The 17,319-nt window shown below is 39.2% G+C and overlaps 1 protein-coding gene across 4 annotated transcripts in view; it reads left to right on the top strand.

The window, feature by feature from the left end:
- The window catches only part of KCNMB2 (potassium calcium-activated channel subfamily M regulatory beta subunit 2), a 299,201-nt gene that overhangs the window by 167,766 nt on the left and 114,116 nt on the right, over positions 1 to 17,319 (top strand). Inside the window, exon 1 of one of the 4 annotated variants that reach the window (XM_066241098.1) lies at positions 369 to 393. The exons of the other annotated variants lie outside the window; for them this stretch is intronic. Coding sequence (XP_066097195.1) covers positions 374 to 393 — 20 coding nt within the window. The 5' untranslated portion in view covers positions 369 to 373. Of the gene's footprint in view, positions 1 to 368; positions 394 to 17,319 lie in introns of those variants that run through there. 4 annotated transcript variants of the gene reach the window in all.

Here is a 17,319-nt window from a genome sequence, read left to right as displayed (position 1 = left end):
CGACTGGGATCCACCCGGCACGCCCACCAGGGGCCACGCTCTGCCCACCAGGGGGCAATGCACTGCCCCTCCGGGGCATCGCTCTGCTGCAACCAGAGCCACTCTAGCACCTGGGGCAGAGGTCAAGGAGCCATCCCCAGCACCCGGGCCATCTTTGCTCCAATGGAGCCTTGGCTGCGGGAGGGGAAGAGAGAGACAGAGAGGAAGGAGGGGGGGAGTGGAGAAGCAAATGGGCGCTTCTCCTATGTGCCCTGGCCGGGAATCAAACCCGGGTCCCCTGCACTCCAGGCCGACGCTCTACTGCTGAGCCAACCGCCAGGGCCTGTTATTATTTCCTTTTACAAAGAGAAAATTGAAGCTCAACTGACTTCAGATGAGGTCATCCAGAGTGAGGTAAGGATTTGAACTCAAGTGTGCCCAATTTTTGGCTCTTAATTATCCAACAATTCCATACTTATTTATTAATTTACCAATAGATGAATAAAAGAGCAAATGAATGAATGAATAAATGAATGAATGAATGAATGACTTTCTCAAGTCTTTTTCTATCTTTGCCTTCTTTATCAACATTCTCAGGAGGAATCCCTGCTATACAAGAAGCTTAACTCCTCTTACAGTTTAAAGAAGAAAAAAATAGCTGTGTACTAATTCTAATGGGGGAGGAGGTAGGGGAAAACCACATGGAGAAAATGAGTCTCTGCAAATTCCCAAAGATTTGAGACTGAAGCCAATTTGTTAGTTTGCAAATGAAAGCACTGTTTTTGCTTTTCACGATTCTGTTTCTGGATTTTAAAATAGAAACAGGAGGTTTACCATCTGCTTTGTGTATTGGAAAATAGGAACTGCTGCGAACACTGGAAGAGGTGAAGGGATTAAGAAAAAGTCATAGACACAGACAACGGTATGGCGATTACCAGAGCAATAGGGCAATAGGGGTGAGGGCGAAGGTAGAAGAAGGCCAAGGGGGATAAATGGCAGTGGAAGAAGATCTGGCTTGGGGGTGCTGAACACACAATATAATACACAGATGATGTTTTACAGAATTGTACACCTGAAACCTGTATAATTTTATTAACCAACATCACCCCAATAAATTTAATAAAAAACAAACTGCAAATACTGAACAGATAGATGCACTGGATAGTCTCAAATGTTTCTGGTTGCTAGGCAACACACTTCTTGTTTTCCAGGTACTTCAGCTAAGTCACTTGGGCTTCCACTTTGAAAAAGTCTTGAATTAAACTTCCAGCCATAGGCTGTGATGTGCAAAGTATTGAAACAAAACCAAAGAGGGCATTTGATTTTATCCAGATTTTCTGAGACTGGTCACTAGCTGCTGTTACTGTCAGTGCTAGATCAATACCAAGCAATGAGTTAACACAATGTGATTTTCTTAAAAATTCAAACTCAGTTTTTTATACAATCAGGCTTCTTAATTCAAACATCAGAAAAGGCACTTCTGAAGTAGTAAAAAGTATAAATTAGGAAAATGATTTGACTTTGGGTAATGGGCACACAACACAATCAACAATTCAAATGTTATGGAAATGTTTACCTGAAACCTATGTACTCCTATGGATCAATGTCACTCCATTAAATTTTTAAAAGTTTAAAAAAAAAGTATAAATTATAGAATAGTTTTAAATAATAGAATTTTGTTCATTCAGTCAAGTTCAATAACTTGAAATGAATTAACAAAATTGCTATGTAGAAATCCTTATTTGAGTGGAAGTTGAGAATTTTTTTTTAATTAACACATTAACACACCAGTTTAAGCAATCTTGGTACTTGTTTATCGATCTTCTCAAGATTTTTTTTTTTTTTTGTATTTTTCTGAAGCTGGAAACGGGGAGAGACAGTCAGACAGACTCCTGCATGCGCCCGACCGGGATCCACCGGCACGCCCACCAGGGGGCGATGCTCTGCCCCTCCGGGGCGTAGCTCTGTTGCGACCAGAGCCACTCTAGCGCCTGAGGCAGAGGCCACAGAGCCATCCCCAGCGCCCGGGCCATCTTTGCTCCAATGGAGCCTTGGCTGCGGGAGGGGAAGAGAGAGACAGAGAGGAAGGAGAGGGGGAGGGGTGGAGAAGCAGATGGGCGCTTCCCCTGTGTGCCCTGGCCGGGAATCGAGCCTGGGACTTCTGCACACCAGGCCAATGCTCTACCACTGAGCCAAACGGCCAGGGCTCTTCTCAGGATTTTATGTGAACGTTCATTTAAGCAATTCCATGTAGATACTGTTTCACCTCTCCTACAATTCTGGAAGAAAAGTATTTCCACTATTTTTAGAGATAAAGTAACCGAGATTATATGGATAAGACCCCTGTCTGAAATTTATAATTAGCTCCAAAGATTTTGAGAGAATCCCAGGATAAAATTTCTGCATGTTCTTAAGCCCCAGCCTATGCCCTGGCATGCATGCTTATCTTTTTTGGAAGACTGCCCAGGCCACAATGTTCAAACCAGCCACCCAGGACAATGTCTGTGCCTTTCTGTTCAAATCCCCAGCCCTAGCAAGTGGCCCCCATGAGCCTGAAATAATATAGTTAAACCTAAAATATCACTGGCGTGTGTTGTATTAACTAACTGGCACCTGTAAGCCACAGAAGTTGAGCAGGGCCCTGACTCCAGCTCACTCACACAGCAAGGCTCTTACAGAGCCTGAGTTACAAATTACAATCACTTCTCAGCTTCTCATTTATTTCTCACCCGTCACAATTCCCTAACCATTCACATCCAGATAGGAGACGGGAGGGAGCATAGTTGAGGATTTTGGAGAAAACCTTAAGGAGGGCACATTACTTAGGTGTCCCATTACACACTCCAAAATTCCTAAATTCTAGATTTTCATGCCAGCCAGAGGAAAGCGAACTTGTTTCTCCCTTGCTTATGGACCTGAGGCCAGTGAGCAAGGCTGTGTTCAGGGAGTTCCTAACTCTGTTAGGGGGTATGTGGGTTTGGGGCATGGGTGCCTGTACATGTCCACACACGCATGCTGGGGGGGGGGTGTCATGTTGGTGGACGAAAGCCATTTAAAACATACAGATTCTTCCTAGTACTTGTGTGAGGTACAGAGGAAGTTTAACAGTTTTCAATCTTCCGTAAAGACCTTTTTAGTTTAATTTTAATATTAGATCTTGCGGTATTGATATTATAATTCTATGTCTCTCTTGAGAACCCGACTTTGAAATGCTTCCTGTTCCATCCATTATGCACTCATTCATTTATTCAGTCTGTATTTGATATTTGCTGAGTGCCTACTGTTCTCCAGAAGCTGGGACATAGTGATGGACTGAATAGACATGGGCCCTGACCTCGGGAGGTTGCGGTCAAGGGGACATTAATTAAGGACTTACTATATTCCAACAACTATGCTAATTCCTTTGTGCCATTAGCTTACTCAGTTTTCATTGCATTTAATCTTTACAACAGCCATATAAAGTAGGTATTATAATAAATCCCTTTTACTAGAAAATTGAGAGGTAAGGAAACAGTCCTTGCCAATAGTGAGGCAAAAATCAAACCCAAGTCTTCCAGAGTGCAAACACTTCACTACCATGCCATATTGCCTCTATTTTAATTGTGTATATTTGCATATTTTTAAGTGTGATGATTAAATGTCATGATGCAAGTAAAAAATCTTAATGTCATGCCCACATTTAATATTGTATCTCCAGCAGTTATTTTTGTCCTGTCATCTTGCATAGAGGTAGCCTAGTCATTCCGAGCGCCACCTCCTCTCATAGTGAGTCCCCTTGGAAAGTCCCAGGCGGTCTTCTTGACGCCACCCTGGCTCTCCCCTCAAAACAGTTTCCCAAACTGCCTCTAAGAACCAAGAGGCCAGACTTGTCATTCCTCAATGACAAGGAAGCCTGGTGTATGGGCCCTGGAAGACCCTTGTCCTGTTCAGAGAACCTCAGAAGAGAGAGCAGCCTCTCCAAGTTGAGAGTGTGCAAAGCCTGTCCCTGAGGTCCATTGGGTACAGTGTTCACCAGAGTCAACCTTTGTTCATAGAACTTGAATACATACGCATTCAAATCCTCTGAAGGTTTTTACCTGGGAATTTGCCAAGTGAAGACTGAGAAGTACACTTTGGGATAGGGAAGAGTATGTGTGAGGATGCAGAGTCCAAAGAAAGCAAAATGTAATTATTGAAAGACAAAGAAGAATGGTAGGCAAAAGCAAGTGAGCCAAATTTGGAAAGGTAGGTTTCTCAAACCTATTAGGAAGAGTTGTTGGGTCAGTGGAAAAGTTTGCACTTGTTGAACCTGCAGGTGGGCAGTTTTGCCCCAGTGATGGCATTTAAGCAGCAGTGACCATATAAGGTCCACTTCAGTGATCTCTAATGTTTGCCAGCATTAATGAAGCTTTTTCACTTAAAGCAAGCCCCTTTCTCTTTGAGAGTTTGTGGAAAGATTGGCCATGGATATCACAGCTGAACCACAGTCTACCGTCTAGAAATAATGCATGTGCAGCTTTCTGAAGCTCTTCCTCCCTGATTCTGAAATTCCGCTTGTCTGCTCTCGCATTTCTACAGCACTAAAGAAAAAAAAAAAGAAATGGACCACTTGTTCATTTTGGAGGTCAAATACAGAAAGATTTTGAAGGATTCCAGTCTACTTTTTCAGTTTGAGGATTTAAAAGAGAGAGAGTTTAGGACTGATTTGAATAACGGCTTGTGTTCCCAAGAGCTTTGTGCTTTGGTAAGCAATGCTGGCTGATTATTGCCACATGCTTTTCTGAAACAGCTGCCTGTCTCATTTTAGAGCTCTATTCTAGGGGGATTGCAAGAACCACAGAAGAGAATTTAACTCCTGAATACTCGGTTCATTTGGGTAGAAGAGATTTGAAAGAGCAGCGGTACTCTTTTGTGTGTTTCAGAAAGTTGCTGTTTGTTTAAGGCAGATGGGGAAATGTTCTTTCTGTGGATTCAAAGGGAAGTTTTGTGTGAGCCATTCCTCTCAAGTCCACCTCTTTGATATTTTGATGTCTGTCTGTATCTTTGGTTTTCAGCTAGGATTCAGTATCTATTTTAAGGAGGGACAAATTAAGGCTTACATCTCTGATCTGTCTCTCTATTTTCTGAGGCCAACTATAAGTCTAGTTTATTTGGAAATCACATCATGCTATGGTGGTTGGATTTCTTGCCATACAAAATAAGGAATTAATTGCCTGTTACTCATTTACAGGTTATTTATTAAACACCCTGTGAATTTTTTAGGTGTTGTGTATATCGATGGAGTTTGGTTTCCTCCAACATGATTCAACAAAGAGTCGTTGGCTTCGTGAACTTCCCTTTTATGTCAGAATGGCATAAAATAGAACTGACTAAGACCCTGGGTGAATAGTAATTGAGCTTTAGGAAGCAAGTGGAGATCTGCTGTAGTCCCTTGACCTTACTGAAGTTTGGCTAAAGATGTTGGAATTACTTGCCCCTCTCCTTTGCTGTGTAACTGTTCCCTTTATTGCCTCCTTCTGTGAGGTGCCCGTTCTTATTGTCAGTTGTTCCCACATCACTTTTACCCAAGTTTACAATTCAACCAACTCCCAATGGATCTTTCAAATTAACTATGGACTGCTTATTCCCAATAAGAACAGAACAGAGCATCCATCAGTATTAGCTCACGTACTTCAGCAGGGATCTTGGCATCTCTACATTTGATATTTCTGAATGCTTAGATGATATACAGAATAGCATTAATAATACCAATATTTATTGAGCACCTATTATATATAAGGAACACCCTAAACATCCACATGCTATCTAATTTCTCTCTCTTACAATAATCTGTGAGCTAAATAATACTGTTCTCCTCACTTGATTGGTGAGAAAACTTTGTTGTAGAGAGAGGTAACTCACTGATGATCACAGAAAAGGTAAGATACACCAAAACTAGAATTTGCATTTCTTAATAACACAGCCCTCAGGAGCAATTCAAGAGGTTTCAACACATTTGCATGTTAGTTACTACAGGGGGCCCAGAGCAGTGGACCATGTAGAATGGACCCCACATCAGAGACTGAAGCCCTCCAGGCACACACCCCCCTCCGCAGGGTCTGTTCACTTTAAGAGAAGAACTCATACTCACAGATAGTCAAATTGGTCTTTCTCTCTAGGCATTGCTTTTAAAAAACATAAAACACTATTTTTCTGGAGAAGTTAAATGATTAGCTTGTCAGGCTCATGTTGGTATTTTATGTTTGGGCAAATTTTAGTAACTTAAAAAAGAAACAAGATGAGCTATTCAAGATCCAATATGTCTAACCTAAAATATATATGTCAACATCAAGATGAGTCCAGATGGAAAACTGAACAGAAGAAAATTAGGGTGATTTTTCTACTTGTGTCTAATTTGACCTGAGGGCTTAAACTGGGCACCTGCTCCCAAGGCATGGGCCTCCACCACCCCTGTGTTAGGGAGTCATTTTACTTGCATTCTGGCTCACAGCACGTTTGTACCTGCTTCTAACCTCCTTAGTTCCAGTCCAAGCCTCCTCACTCATATCTTCCATCCTTCTCCTGATCATGTTTCTCTCAAGCTGACATTGATTTCCTTCTGTGATTCTGCTTTGCTGGAAGTTTACTCCAGGGCCCTCCAGATAACCACAAAATAGGGAATTTACTCAAGTGCCATCCTTCAGGGTCCACGCTCCATTAGGTTTGCTTCAACTAACTTCCCCAGCAAGAACTAGACTGTTGAAGCTGAAAGTGCCCTCTGCTCACATCAAGCATGATAGCTGACTTCTATGCCTAAGAGATAAGCTAGCACCAGGGAGGCATCTCACCAACAAATACAGCAAACCCTTATTTGTATGTGGCCCCTTGGAGTTTCTTTACCACCAATCTCTTCTGTAAATAAAGTTTACCTTATACCCTTTCCTTCAGTATAATCTTCATTGTTTCTGATTTTCTGACCTTATGACAACAATCTCTGGCCTGAGCCCTTCTGTGAAAGCCACTCTCCATCTTTTCTCTGGAAGTACTAAATCAGAACAACCCAAGTCACGTGCTTGGGATATAGTATGTCTTGTTACTGAGAAGGGACATTTTCTTATAATTTCCCCTCCAATAGTGTTGTTCTATTGCATTATCTTTTGTAACAGTAAATACATAAAGAAAGAACCTTACCAAATACCTGAAATTTTCCATCTTTATATCTATCTATCTATTTATCTATCTATGTATCATCTATCATCTATCTATCTATCATATATCAATCTATCTATCATCTATCTCTATCTGTCTATCATTTATCTATTATCTAGCTAATTTTCCCACTAAGAAAGCAAGTTCTACCTTCAGAAGTTAGCAAGACTATCAGGTCAGAAACATTTTCTTACCTGGTCCCAGGCCCTGGACCCAGAAAATCAGCATTAAAGCCAGTTTGGGTGCTGAGTGGCTGTACTGCCTCGGGCAGGTCATCTCAGCCTTCTCAGCCTTAATTTCCAGATATGAGAGCAGGCAACACAAGGGTTTAGATGAGTTCAAAGTGTGAGTTGTTCTAAGTCCCACTTCTTTCCCCTGCCCCACACCACCTGAGAAAGCTCATCAAGAAGTACGTCAGCAGGCCCTGGCCAGTTGGCTCAGCGGTGGAGCGTCGGCCTGGCGTGCGGGGGACCCGGGTTCGATTCCCGGCCAGGGCACATAGGAGAGGCACCCATTTGCTTCTCCACCCCCCCCTCCTTCCTCTCTCTCTCTGTCTCTCTCTTCCCCTCCCGCAGCGAGGCTCCATTGAAGCAAAGATGGCCCGGGCGCTGGGGATGGCTCCTTGACCTCTGCCCCAGACACTAGAGTGGCTCTGGTCGCGGCAGAGCGACGCCCCGGAGGGGCAGAGCATCACCCCCTGGTGGGCAGAGCATCGTCCCTTGGTGGGCGTGCCGGGTGGATCCCGGTTGGGCGCATGCGGGAGTCTGTCTGACTTTCTCTCCCCGTTTCCAGCTTCAGAAAAATACAAAAAAAAAAAAAAAAAAAAAGAAGTACATCAGCATACTTTAGTCTGATCATTACTTAGGTATTATGCTGATCTAATAAAAAATATGGTTCTACTGACATCAAATCTGCTCCTGTCTTATTTTAAATTCATAGTCATGGATTTGAAGCCCTGAGTCATATGAGACCTATCCCTTCACGGTGGCAGCCATGCCTCCAGGTCGGTGAGATGGGCTTCAACTCCAGCTGTGGACCTCCAGAGGCATGGTGGGACCCTGAGCCATCCCAGCCTTCAACCAATACTGTGACTATTTCCTAAGCACCCCTACACCAGGCTGGGCCTAATCAGTTCTCTCCGGATTAGGACTGTTTACAGCAACAGTGTGTTACAGCTTAGTCTAGTTTCTTGTGTTTCAAACACTTGCTTTATTCTTTTCATTACGATTATTGACTGTCAACACTCTCCTTTCAATACACCAAATTTCCATGGGGGACAGCAGTACTGTTTTGAGCAGGTCAAAGTCATGGGCTTTCTCCCACTAGAGTCTTCTAACCACAAGGGAGTTGCGGGGTCATTAAACATTCCTGTGGGCTCCATTTCAAGGCTCTCTTCTTCAGGCTACAGAAATGCCACATTTGACCTTAATCTCCAGCAAACAGGTAGGGAGGGCCTTGCTTTGTAACTCCTCAGTGACAGCCTGTATGACTGCACCCTGGGCTCCGAGCCACTTCAGTAGCTGTTAGCCCTGCTCTCAGAGGGCAGGAAGCAGCTTTGGCTTCACTGTATTCTTCTTTCAAGTTTGATTTCTTTTTGTTGACTTTTTATTTTTCTCCTAAACCCGTTTTCCTCCAGTGGCTTGGGGATGCGTATAATTTCCAAACAGAACACACCACCTGACAAAGTCGTTCACCATTTCTATGTTTCCTCCTGTGCAACATCAAAAACGCCATCGTAAATGGGGAACACGGCAGATTTGTCAGCTCCTACCATCTTTATGTCCAAATGTCTTTTTCCTGTTTTAAAATCATTTTGCAGTATGTTTGACTCTTATATTGGGTGGGGGTGAATATCTGGCTCTATGAATATGTATAGATTCATATAATTACCACCACAATTCACATAGAGTTTGCTTAACTTGTTGTCCTTGACATTCAAATCTTCCTCCACATTCAGACACTGGTGGTCACTGTCCTATAGTTTTGTCTTTCTCAGAAAGACATAGAAGTGGGATCATATAGTATGTAATCTTTCAAGTCTAACATTTCAATGAGCACAATACATTTAAGATCCATTCATGGAAATAAATATAGTTTATTCCTCTTTATTGCTAAGTAGTATCATTGTATGGCTGTACAATAGTTGTTTATCCATTCATCCTTTGAAGGACATTTGGGTAGTTTCTAGTTTATGGTAGTTATAAATAATCTGCCATACACATCTATGTATAGATTTCTGTGTGAACACAAGAATTTGTTTTTCTGGGATAAATGCCCAGAACACAATTACTAGGTCATACAGTAAGTGTATGTTTTCCTTTGTAAGAAACTATCCTACTGTGGAAAATGGTGACTATATCATTTTGTATTCCCACCAACAATGTAAGCGGGTTCCAGTTTTTCTACATCCTTGCAAGCACTAAGTTTTGTCAAGTATATTTTAATTGTACCCTTTTTAATAGGTATCTAGTGCTTGCTCATCTTGGCTTTAATTCACATTTCCCAAAAGGCTAATGATGTTTAGTATCATTTCATGTGCTAATTTTCCAGCTTTATATCTAACTTTGGTCAAGTATCTTGTCCAAGACTTTGGCCTATTTTAAAATTAAGTTGATTTTTTCTTACTGTTAAATTTTTCAAGTTCTTTATATATTATAGGCATAAGTTCTTTGTCAGATATGTGATTTGCAAATACATATATTCTTCATTAAGAATAGTGAATTTTGATGAGGTACAATTTATTGATTTTAGTGTCTTATCTAAGACCTCTTCTTAATTTTAGTTAACAAAACTTTTTCTCGTCTGCTTTATCTAAAAGTTTGTAGCTTGATGCTGTAAGTTTACACCTGTTATTCATTTAAAACTAATTTTTGTATAAAGTGATATGAGGTTTAAGTTAAGGGGTTTATTTTTGCATCTATATGTTTAATTATTACAACACCTTTGTTGAAAAGACTGCTTTCTTCATGTAATTGTTTGAACTTTTGTAAAAAAAGTTAGTTAGCTATATTTGTGTGGATCAACTTCTGGACTCTCTATTTCATTCTATTTCTATTGTGTTATCTCTTCACTATTACCATACTACCCTACTTCTATACCTTTATAGTAAGTCTTAACATAAGTAGTATAATCTCTGAAATTTTGTTTTTCATTTTCATAATTGTTTTCATTATTCTAATTTCTTTGCCTTTCACTATAACATTTAGAATAAGGTTGTCTGTATCTTTAAGATATTCTGCCAGAACCTTGATTGAATTATACTAAATCTACAAATCAATCTGGGATTAATTGACATCTTTACTATACTGAGTCTTCTAATTCATAAAGGCAGCATTTCTCTCCATTTATTTGTATGTTTTTTATTTCTTTCATCAATGTTTAGTGGTTTTTCAGCATACAGAATGAGTGTGCTATTTAGTAGAGTGCTTTTAATTTCTAAGTGTTTGGTGATTTTCCTGATATCTTTCTGTATTGATTTCTAGTTCAATTTTAATATGATCAGGGGACATACTTTGAATTAGTTCAAAGAAACCTTCATAAGGTTTCTTTTGCCCCTAAATATGGTTTATCTTGGTGAACTTCTCATGTACACTTAAGAAAGAATATTTTGTGTGTAATCACAGGGTGAAATATTGTATAAATATTAATTGGACCAAGTTGGTTGATAATGTTGTTTAGGCCTTTTATGTCCTTACTGATATTCTGTCTACTGTTTTCATAAATTACTGAGAGGGAAATTTTGAGATCTCTAACTATAATTCTGGATTTGTCAGTTTCTCCTTTTAATTATGTTAACTTTTGCTTTATAGAATTTGAAACTGTGGTTAAGTGCATAACATTTAGAACTGTTATTTCTTCTTAGTGAGTTGACCCTTTTATCATGATGCAATGCATTTCCCTCTATCCCTGGTAATCTCTGTTGCTCAGAGGTCTACATTGTCAGACATAAATACAGCCCCCGGTTTTCTTTTGATAAGTGTTTGGTATATCATTTCCCACTCTTACTCTTAACCTACCTATATCATTTTGTTTGAAATGAGTTCTTGTCGACACCATATAGTGGGTTCAGTTTTTAAAAATTTATCCCTAAGGATGATAGGATGAGATAAACCTGAAGGGAAGGGGAGAGGGCGCTGCTGGGAGGGGGAAAGGGAGATGTTGAGGGGAACACGGGGGCGGGGAGATGCATTCAGGGTGACACTAGAAACTATGTAAACACAATTAATTAAATAAATAAAAAAATTATCCTTAAAATCTTTATTTTTTTAGTAGGTATATAAATCGTGTGCTGCTTAATAACAGGGATATGTTCTGAGTCATTAGGCAATTTCAGCTTTGTAGGATCATTATAGGGTGCACTTGTACAAGCCTAGATGGTATAGCTTACTATACACTGAGGCTATACAGTCTAGCCTACTGCTCCTAGGCTACAAGCCTACACAGCATGTTACTAAACAAAACAATACAAGATTAAATCAAGCACAAGAAAAAATGATGCAATCAAGAGACATAAACCCAAGAAGTATAAGATTGCTGACAGTGTAATACAGCATACCGTTTTACAGCAAACTGTTTTTGAAGCAGAAAGAGTAAACTCAGAAATAATAAAAAGTATAATACAGTAAATACATAAACCAGTAACAGACATTTATTATCATTATCAAATATTATGTACTATAAATAATTGTATGTGCTATAACTTTTAATTGATTTTAGAGAGACAGAAGTGGGGAGAGAGAGAAAGAAGCATTTATCTGTTGTTCCACTTAGTTGTACATTCATTGATTGCTTCTTGTATGTGCTCTGACTGGGGATTGAACCCACAACCTTAGTGTTTTCAGATGATGCTCTAACCAACTAAGCTAACAGGTCAGGGATATATGTGCTATTGTTTTATATGAATGTCTGAGCAGTGGGTTTGTTTACACCAGCATCACCACAAACAAGTAAGTAATGGGGTGAACTATTACATTATGACAACTATAAAGTCACTAGGTGATTAGAATTTTCCAACTACATTATAATCTTATGGGACTACTGATGTATATGTGGTGTCATTGGCCAAAATATCATTATATAGCACATGACTATTTTTACCACATTTGCATTTAGTAGGATCATAGTAAATTTATGTCTACCATTTTATTATTGGTTTTGGTTTTGTTTCCTCTATTCTCATTCTTTTCTTTTCCATCTCATGACGTCTCTTGTGTTATTTAAACTTTTAAGTTATCTAATACGGTTTTTAAAATTATTTCTAAGTGTACTCTTTTTAGTGGCAATTCTAGGAATTACAATATGCTTACTTAACTTTTTGTAGTCTGTATAGAATCAATATTTTTTCACTTAAAATGAAATGTAAAACTTGCTACCATATAGGTCTCTTTATCTTTTCCCTTCATGTTATAATTGTTTTATATATTACAACTGCACTCACTGAAAACCTCATACAACAATATTCTAATTTTTGCTTTCCAGCATCAACCCTATTTAAAGAACCCAGGTAGAGATGAGCCATCAGCCACACTTCCCATTTGTGTTGCTCTTTCCTCATTACTGATAATCCCAATTCCTTCTGGTGTCATTTCTCTTCTGTCTGAAGAATTTGCTCTTATTATTATTTTAGAAATATTCTTCAGGCAATAAATTCTTTTGGTTTTTCTTTGTCAAAAATGTTTATATTCACCTTTATTGGTTATAGAATTCTGGACTCATAAGGGTTTTCTTCCTTCAAATATTTCTTTAATATGCACTGAATCTGAAGAACATTGAGATTGCTTTTATGGACCAGACTGTTCTATTTTGTCTTATGATAAAAAGATATATGCTAAAATAGACATTCAAATATATCACTTATGTGTACTTCTACATTTGTCATCAAGATTTCAAATCAGAAAAGCTGTTACAACAGACAATGCTCACTTACAGTAATATCAGATGTGGAGCAAACATAACTCAAGAGCAGAGCCTGTCACTATTTTCATTGATTGGTTTTTATCCCATAATTAACTGAAAAGACGTATTATCTCTCATGTTACAATTCTCGCTCTCCTTTCATTTGATTTTCTTATACTGTTGTGATCACACCTTCATCACTGTCCTGGCTAGAGACCACTAGTTGGCAAATAAAAATCAAACAATCTTCATTAATAATATCTACCATCTGCTTCCCTCATTGGGCTACTAATTAAATAAAAATTAATAAGCTAATAATAGCAAAACTGATGGCTATTTAGCTATTTATTAAAGTAATAAGAAATAGTCATATACTTTTTTGAAAGACCAAGGAAATTATCAATTATAGTTTTCATTTTATCTTGAATCTCTGTACTGTTCTCAGTACATATGCCCTCTCCCCGTAATCCAAACTGAAGTTCCAGTTTAGCCTTGAATCCCTTCTCCACATCTCTTCTCCTCTAGTCACTTTGAGAATTTCAGTTGTGCCTGTAGTACCCTAATTAAATGTCACCTTTAGGAGGCATTCTTTCACATCCCCTTTCCCCATTATAGTAGGTAGAATAGTGGTCCCCCCAAAGATGTCCATGCCCTAATCCCTGGAACCTGAAAATATGTTACCTTACATCATGGCTAAAGCAACTTTGCAATTTGATTAAGTTAGTGACCTTTAGATGGGGAGATTAACCTGAATTCTTCAGGTTGACCCAACCTAATGACAAATCCTCAAGTGGAGATCCTTACCTAGCTACGGTCAGAGGAAGACAACTAATAAAGGAGAGTCAGAGTGATGCAACATTGCTGGCTTTGAAGATGGAGAAAGGGTCATGAGCCAACACATGTTGGTAACCTCCACAAGCTAGAAAAGACATAGTTCTCCCCTAGAACCTTCAGAAAGAAATGCAATCCCACTGATACCTTGAATTTGGCTCAATGATACCTGTGTCAGAATTCTGACCTACAGAACTATAAGATAATATATTTGTGTTGTTTTAAGCCACTAAGTTTGTGGTCATTTGTTACAGCAGCCATAGAAAACTAATCCAACCCCCTGCCTGTTGGGTTGAATGTCCCCTCTAAAGTTTTTGTTACACTCCACACATACTGCTAACAACATGTACACAGCACTAATCACATAGTATTAATATCATCTGCTGTATTAAGTATGCTGCTCATTGCAATAGACTGAGTACTTTAAAGTGGGTATAGATCTTATGTGGGAAAGTTGTTATCCAGTTATCCATGAATTCATTCATTTATCACACAAAACAACTGTTGAATAATTACTTCACATTTGGCCCTGGGACAGGCTCTGATAGTAAAAATGCATATTACATTACTCTTTCATTTCATTTCTGCCTGTGATTTTTCATTGAATAAATAGAACAGGATCAGGCATAAAGATGTTGGGTGACTTCATCCAGAGTGGACACTAACAGCATTCATATCTTTAGATCTGGCAATCAAAAGACACTAAAGACATATATTCATATCCACAAAATCTCTTCAATGAGTCAGTGAGGTTATTTTGGGAAACATGATGGGCCAAGGAGAAGGGGGAGAAACTGTAGAAAGGAAATGAAATTGCTTATTTTTCACATGAAGAGTGTCAGACTAAAAGCGTCAAGCAATGTTACCCATGATACCATCAGACAGATGACTATTTCTAAGCCAAGTTATGAATCATGTTTGCACTGTCTGTCTAAGAAGCAAAAGGAGATGAGATCGACTTTGGGATGAATTTGTGTGCTTTTCAGCTCTTTGCCAGAGGCATCTATCGGTCACCTCTGTCAGCATCAGGTATGGGAAGCTCAGTTCCCTCTCATCGACCTCCCCTTTGACACCTGTTGTACTTTTACAACAGGACGATGCCTGCCTCCACCCACAGTTGCACTTATGCTTTTGAAAGTGATATTTTCTATAGGGTCACACTCTACTGTAAATATACATATTTATATATATACACTTTAGACTTGATATCTCACCCTTTATTAAACTGAGACTTTTCCACCTCTGGAAAGTTACCTGGGAGTGAAATTCCTATTTCCTCATTTGCGTCTCTCTCATTTTCCTGTTCTCAGTGTTGAGAATCAAGAGATCAAGTATTGTTCTGTAAGTGCACACACAGACCTGGTTAACTCTTTAGGAGAGAGGTCTCTGTGTTACTCTGGCCTATCACACAGTTTTTCAGAAATGAAATATACAGAAAACAAACAGACAGACAAACAAACAAAGCTACCTATTTGGTACCAAACATAACAAAAGGAAACAAATTCCAATCAGGTGTGTTAATCAAGGGGACACTAGGAACTCAGAGAAGAAAAATTCTTCAGCACTTTATTTTGATTAAAACTGACCACAATGTGGCAAAGAAGAAGTGGTTGAGTCAGGCCAAATACATCATGGTGTTTAGGTTTCATCAGCTTCTGTGTTTCATGCTGCACATTCAATTTGGTCCCAGTTCACAGTATTGATTAGAAAGTTGGCTGAAATGATTGTATCTTCCAGAGTCAGGTTCAGTAACCGCAAAGCAGACCAAAATCCAGTCAAGTATTTCATAAATTCTCTGCTTTCTTCTTCTTATTTTTTGTTTGTTTGTTTAGTCTCCAACCTAACCCATAATTTTGAAATCCCTTATCTCTTTAATCCATTCCCCTGTCCTGGCTTTTATATTGCATGTGGTAAGATTTTCATTTAGCTCAGTTCTGGGCTGAAGTCAATCAGATCAAAGGTTTCTTTAGAAAATTTTTCTTACTGATAAAATGACCACTCTTGGCAGAATATGCTTTTTCCATGTCATTTCCGGGCATGTTTTATACTTTTCTCAATCCCACCTTGTTAAAGTATGTGTATCAATAGGCTATGGAGATCATCTTTGACTGGTGATCTCCATACTCCCAGACACTTCCTGGAATATGGTTTAGTTTTTCTATCTTTAGAATGTTGCCATTTGTTTCATGTGTCAATCAAAATGGGCTAGATTATACTAGAATTTAAAAAATCTCATTGGTTTATAACAACAGGTGCTTATTCCTCACTCACACTACATATCCATTGCTGACTGACAGGGGAATCTCATTGTTGTTACTGAGAGGGGGAACTCAGGCTGACAAAGTAGCTACCGCTTGCCATCTCAGTGGAAAAGAGACCTCTAGAGCAAGTGGTCCCCAACCTTTTTTGGGCCACAGACCGGTTTAATGTCAGAAAATATTTTCACGGACCAGCCTTTAGGGTGGGACGGATAAATGTATCACGTGACCGAGACAAGCATCAAGAGTGAGCCTTAGAAGGATGTAACAGAGGGAATCTGGTCATTTTTAAAAAATAAAACATCATTCAGACTTAAATATATATAAAACAGAAATAATGTGAGGTATTTATTCTTTCTCTGTGGACCAGTACCAAATGGCCCATGGACCGGTACCGGTCTGCGGCCCGGGGTTGGGGACCACTGCTCTAGAGTATCTCACACTGACACACATCTACGTGCTCTAGCGCAGGGTGACACATACCACTTCCACTCGAAACATAGTGGCCCCAACTAACTACAGGAAAATAAGAAAGTACAATCCTACCATTTCCAATAAGTTACAAGATTGAAAATACTTGACAAAACTAATGGTTATCATGTGTGGCTATTAAAAATTGTGTTTTGATGTTGCCATTTGACCCATAAATTATCAAAATGTATGCCTTGCCCATTATACAGGTGCTTATTATGATAATAAACTAGCAGACATTGAAAGTAGTTGCATTTGTTAAGTCAGAACACATGTATATATTTGTTTTCTCATATTTGAACTGCTTCTCACTTTGTCTATTATCACTGACATTCTCCTGAAACACACACACACACACACACACACACACACACACACACACACCTACCTTCCCTCCCCATCTAATCCTCAACTACTCTAATAGCTTCCTTACTGGTCCTATTTCTATCCTTGTCCTCCAAAGGCCATTTCATAACATAGCACCCAGAGCATTTCTTTTTAAAATGTAAATAAAATCAAGTCTTCTCCTATTCAGACCTTGCAATTTCTTTCCATCAAACAACAAAATACAAACTCTTTACCAGGGCCTACATGATCTGCACGCTGCTTATCGCCTCAACTTCACTGGGAACCACTTATCCTTTCCCACTCTACTCCAGCCAGAATGGTCTTCTTTATGATCTTCAAGTAAGATTAATTGCTGCATCAGAAATTTTAT

Source organism: Saccopteryx bilineata, chromosome 8, assembly GCF_036850765.1.
Source record: "Saccopteryx bilineata isolate mSacBil1 chromosome 8, mSacBil1_pri_phased_curated, whole genome shotgun sequence".
NCBI lineage: Eukaryota > Metazoa > Chordata > Mammalia > Chiroptera > Emballonuridae > Saccopteryx > Saccopteryx bilineata.
This window is presented reverse-complemented; position numbering and strand designations above follow the sequence as displayed.